General features: G+C 44.8%; 1 protein-coding gene across 1 annotated transcript; it reads left to right on the plus strand.

Moving 5' to 3' along the window:
* The first annotated feature begins 3,243 nt into the window (after positions 1–3,243).
* Positions 3,244–4,272, plus strand: LOC148505474 (thymosin beta-10). The gene is made up of 3 exons (XM_088448278.1): positions 3,244–3,350; positions 3,701–3,814; positions 4,031–4,272. The coding sequence occupies exons 2-3, from the start codon at positions 3,715–3,717 to the stop codon at positions 4,054–4,056; spliced, it is 126 nt and encodes a 41-aa protein (XP_088304404.1). The 5' UTR covers positions 3,244–3,350; positions 3,701–3,714; the 3' UTR covers positions 4,057–4,272.
* The last annotated feature ends 1,563 nt before the right edge of the window (positions 4,273–5,835 follow it).

Consider the following 5,835-nt stretch of genomic DNA (forward strand, 5'->3'; position numbering starts at 1 on the left):
GGCTGCGGTGCATGCGTGGTATGTAGACCATGCATGCGCTAGAGTCACGGCACAGGAGTGAAGAGACTATGGACACTTCACTCCCAGCACATTGCAAGGATGGGCTCCTTTTGGAGCCGCTGTCTTTGCATGTGTTTTTTGTTACATTCGAAAGATATGCCCAGATCGCATTGCAAATGCGATCATTACTAAATTGGCCCCCTAGGGGTGATTCAGAGTTGTATGCTGATTGCATCATTGCATCATCTTTGGATGCAGCAGTGATGTGATTTCTGGTAATGTCGCAGCAGGCATCTGTAGAAAAAAGACTTCTCCTGTCTGCATCGCATATCCAAGTCCTACATCGTAATGGTCTCATCCATCGGCCATCAGAGTAAACCTAAGCTTACTCAGAATGGCCACCGGAACTCCTCTGCTGTAGCCAGAAAAATCTGCGTTGGAAGATGCAGACCCTGGCCTCTTCACAACTACATAACAGGAGCAACATGCCCCCATTTTGTAAAACGGACCCTGTAGTTGACCGTCCCCTCTTTTAGTCATGCTGCAACTTAGAGAGAACTGCGTGCGACAACGCAGGGCCCGTTCTGCACATGCACAGAATAGGGCCTGTGCATGCGCAATCCTCCCACCACCGTAGTTGTACCAGTGGCGTCACGAGGGTGCAGGCTGCACCCGGATGTCAGCCGCCGGGTGCTGCACTGTAGTATTAAGTGCAGCACTCGGCTCCTGACATTGTGAGGGAGCAAGCACTGCACACAGGGCAGTCCGCATCTCCGGCAACCCCCCACCCCCCAGTAATAAGCATGGGACCACAGGGGTTTGGGTTATGAGGCCATGCCCTTCCTGCATAGCCACGCCCCCTGTCCGGAGGCTACAGCATCCCTCCCAGCACCGGATGACACCGCGGGGACGGACGCCACTGAGTTGTGCAAAGGGTGTAAATATTTTTGCTATTATGTTTACCATGCGCATGTATTCTTTTATTGGTGGTAAGAATAACAGTAGCTGGCCAGTTTAGTCATTTAAAGCCAATCATATATTAAATGTCAGACTGCACAGCAGCAATGTAATACAGACCCCCCAACATGACCCCTTCCATCAGGTACAAAATGCTGTTCCTGGAATTCCCTCTTAATTTAGGATTGCCGTTAGCTGTGTTGATACACCTGTCGAATCAATTAACTCGATCAACACAGGTGACAGCAATCATAAATTAAGAGGGAATTCCAGGAGCAGATAATTTTGTACGGTTGATTATATTTCCCCTTCATCCTAAGGACCTGGACATGACGTGGAGTGAGGGCAGAAGTAAAGGTCCATGCCCCCACAGCGCTGTTATCTTGTCTCAGCTGGAGTATCTGGCCACTGATAGTAGCAATTTGTTCCCTTGCGGGGACCGCTTTGTTCGCCACGCTTCGGGTACGGTGGCTCGCTTCACTTACCACAGGTTACTATTCACCCTCTATGCCCAGGTGGACAGTAACTGACGACGTCCGGTCCGCTCAGTGAAGTGTATCTAGGCACTACCCATTTTGTACCTGATGAAAGGGATCATGTTGGAGGGTCTGTGTAATACAGGGGTGGGCAACCCTTTTTCTGCCAAGGGCCATTTTGATATATATATATAAAGCATTATTTGTGTGCCCGATGCAGGACATGCCCACTCTGTGTGATGTTACACGGGGCAGGCTACAATCGCCGGTGATTACAGCAATGCTCAGAGCATCCTGAGCTCAAGCCAAGCAGCTCCCAACTATCATTTTTCAAACAGATAACAGTTGGGAGCTGATTGACTGGAGCACCATTTATCATACACAAGTTTTATCACTCTTCGTGAATGATAAAACTTGTTGATAAATGAGGCCCAAAGGACGCTGCAGACAGCACTGCTGCATAGATTCTGGCTGCAGGGTGCCATTCTAGATATCCTGCTAGCCAGATGAGGCTATCAGAAAAAAGCTCAGACGGCCAGACCAAATGATTCCGCAGGCCTGAGGTTTCTCATCCCTGGTGTAATATATTAAAATGCACTATACTTATTCTGGGCATACACTATACAATTATCTGTCAGATATCTGTACAATTTGGCTGGTTGAAATGAAAACCTGGTAATGTATGGGAGCAAATGACAATCGACCATTTGCTCACAAAACACTGGAAAGCAGACAAAAATGGTCTTCAGACAAATTGGTTAAAACACACGAATTTAACCAATTTAAACATTTGTTTTTTGTCTGTTTTCCAGTGTTTAAAACCATATGACCAACTGTCATTTGCTCCCATACATTACCAGGTTTTCATTCCAACCAGCCAGATTGGACAGATAATTGTATAGTGTATGCCCAGCATTAGGAGAAAGAAACACGTCTTGAGTGCCCCCTCCAATATTTAGATGTGAAATATGTAGTAATGGTAAAGTAATACCCCTTTTACACCGAAGCTAAAACCCGGGTTATTGCAGGGTTAACCCGGGCAGCTCCTTGGTGTAAAAGGGGTGAGGGTTGGATAACCCAGGTAACTAGCAGGGTTTAACACGGGCGTAGCCCGTGAAACCCTGCTGTGAGAACAGCGCACTCCGGGTCACGATGACCTGGAGCGCGCTGCTAGCCGGCCGATTGGTCCGGCTTCAGTGGCGCTTGGAGATGACGTCATCTCCAAGCAACCACTTTCACTCCAGAAAAGCCGAGTCTATGCAGACCCGACTCCGGTGTGAGCGGCGCCGACTCGGGAATATCCTGAGTTGGCAAAATTCCGGGTCTGATCCGGATAGGAACCTTATTCCACCTCTGGGTCAGACCCGGAATTTAGGTGGAAAAGGGGTATTACATTTCCACTGCTTTATTCAGAATTTAATGAGTTAATTGATTCAAAAATCATGCTTCATATCACCAAAGATTCCGGATTTCTGCATTACACATATATGTCACAGGATGTAATAATAGTTTGTGGTAGAGGGTGAGAGCTATGGGGAAGTAGTATGAAGGGGAAGTGAGGGGGAGCTCGGTGAGTGGCAATAATGGCCACTGCTCCCCTCCCTGCCTGTCACACCACTGCTGCTGCCGCCATTATTGTACTGCTGTGTGCTGTCCCTGTGTGTGTAACACATGTGTGTCTGGTTCCGACCCAGGGCCGGGGCCAGCAGCGCCGGCAGGGTGTGTGATCATGATGAGCCTATATGGGGGCTGCACCTCCTACGCTCTGCTCTCCCAATGATGTGCAGCGGTGACGTAGGATGGGCTGGGTGCCATATAAAAGCCAGTGTCCGGCGCTTTCTGCCCATTGTTCCTCTGTAGAGAAGGCCGGGTACTAGACGCTCTGTGTGTTCCAGTTTCCGCTCCTCGCACTGCCAGGTGAGTGAGCAGCGCTCCACATGCATCGCACTACATCATATAGCTATTAGAGGCGCTTACTGCGTTACACATACTCTGATTGGCAAATTACTCCTTGGATGCTGCCGATGTCTCTGGTGGTGAGTGGGGTATGAGAGCTGCGTCTCGTTTCTCAGTGAATGTGATTTGGAAGTGTACCACCGGTGTGAGCTCTGCACAATCTTACATGCAAATAGGTTGCTAGTTATCATGGCGCCCCGACCTTTGCACACTGCATCTGTAGGTAACTAGCTCCCCACGGTCATATGTAGTGGGGGGGGCAGCTGCGGTCTCCCCGTGTTCTCACCGCACCCCGCATTGCTCTCTTGCAGACAAGAATTCCAAGATGGGAGACAAGCCAGATCTGGGGGAGATCGACAAGTTCGACAAATCCAAGCTAAAGAAGACGGAGACCCAGGAGAAGAACACGCTGCCCACGAAAGAGAGTGAGTAACATGTAACCGACGTCCCATGTCACACCCTGCTTTATCTCTCCTCGGGGTGTGTCCCCCCTCATCCTGTCCTTCTCCCCTGTGTGTGTGGGTGGGTGGGGTTCTCATTAATCCGCTTCAGACACGAGCTCTGTGAGGCTTTTTTTTTTTTTTCTTTAAAAAGTACTATCTGTGTGTGTGTGCCATAACTGCATGGGTTTTATTTTGCAGCAATCGAGCAAGAAAAAAGCAATTAAATTATTTATACCTGAGACCACCACCACACCCCAACAATGGCTGGAGAATGCGGTCTGACCTGTGTTGGAGATTTACATGCACTGTGAATGAAAAGGGTAACCAATTACATGTTGGACTGTGGAATGCCAAAAATGAAAGGGATTTTTTTGTGTTAACTTGTCTTCCCTCATGTTCACTGTTTGTTGAATGGAATAAAAACACTTTGTGCAATAAAATATTCCTGATCCTGTGCATTCACTTATGGCAGACCCAAACCCAGGCAGCCTATAGATGTTTGAGGAGTGCTTACAGGGTTTAAATTGGTTTTATATGTATTGTCCTAATTTTTTTGAAATTTTAAGGGTGATTGCAGGTATCTTTTAATGTGATGAGACTTTCCTAAATGAGTTGTTACAAGTGATTTGTGACTCAGACACATGGCAGACTGTACAGCTTTAAATATGCCACTATAGAGATAGGAAGTGCAGCTTATGGACTCTAGGAAATTTTAAATAATTGTAGTAAACTCTTAAAACCATTGAGTTTTGTTGCGAAATCAAATGTCTATTGAGCAAAATTTGTATTTAGTAATGCTAAGGTTTTGCTGTTTGGTGTCTCTTCAGTATCTGGGATCTGAAACCTCCCTCTAGTGATTACTCTACAGTATGGGGAAAAAGTAGTAAGAATAGACCCTGCATGTCTTCAAATTCAATTGCTTGAAGACACCACTTTAGCAGTTTGTAGAACTGGAGCACATGCATTGTAGATATATTAGGGATGGGACATCCAAGGAAGATATTGGAAGTACCCAAGTTTTTAACATTTTATACAAAACATTATTTAAATATAAACATTTGGATCTCTGGAACTGATTGTGTTTTTTTTTTTTTTTTTTTTAATGCAAACCTGATTAAACATAATAGACTAATACTTTTAAAATAATTCTTAGACTGTCTATCTTCATGGAGGCAAACTGTATGTGTATGTATATATAATTTACACACTGCAAATAATTATGTATGAAGTACAATCAAACCTGTTTTGTGGTAAATCAAACTTGTTGTTGAAGGTGTCTTAAGCTGCATATACACAGTGATGTTAGTAACCAATGATTTTAGTGAACGATTTTCATCCAGATTTTCCCTTTAAAAAAGTGAACGAAAATCTTTTATAAAAATCGTTGGTTACTAAATTAATGAACTATTCATGAAGAATTTTTTTTATCATGCATACAGTGAATGTTCATTCTGTACAACATGAACGAAATAGTTTGTTGGACAGTCAGAATGAACTACAAACGTACACATGAACTATCTTTCATCGTTCACCTTTAAAAAGATGAACGATTTAACGATAACTATGTTCTAGTTAAATCATTGTGTACGCACCTTAAGTCTCTTCATTCTCAATTTAATTTCTCTTGTCCACTTTTCCAGATTTTACTGTCAGCCTGGGCCTTGTATCTTTCATTTTTTTATTTTATTTTTTTTATCTCTCCTCAGCTCTCTGCTTAAGGGCAGAATTTATGAAGCAGCGGCTTCTGTAAGCCGCAGCTTGTAGGTACATATTTTAAACTGCACTTGGAGTCAGTGTAAAGCACGCCGGACTTTACATTGACTTCGGGTGCCATTTTAAATATGTACCTGCAAGCAGCAGCTTACAGAAGCTGCAGCTTCGTAAATTCTGCCCTAAGTCTGTCAATCATCACACACAACTCTCTCAGCTCCTCACCAATGATGTCACTCCAGACACTTAAAGGTCTATTTACTAAGCTGTGTTAAGAGAGTGAAGGGTGATAA

This window comes from Taudactylus pleione, unplaced genomic scaffold (assembly GCF_031769625.1).
Source record: "Taudactylus pleione unplaced genomic scaffold, aTauple2 ptg000454l, whole genome shotgun sequence".
NCBI lineage: Eukaryota > Metazoa > Chordata > Amphibia > Anura > Myobatrachidae > Taudactylus > Taudactylus pleione.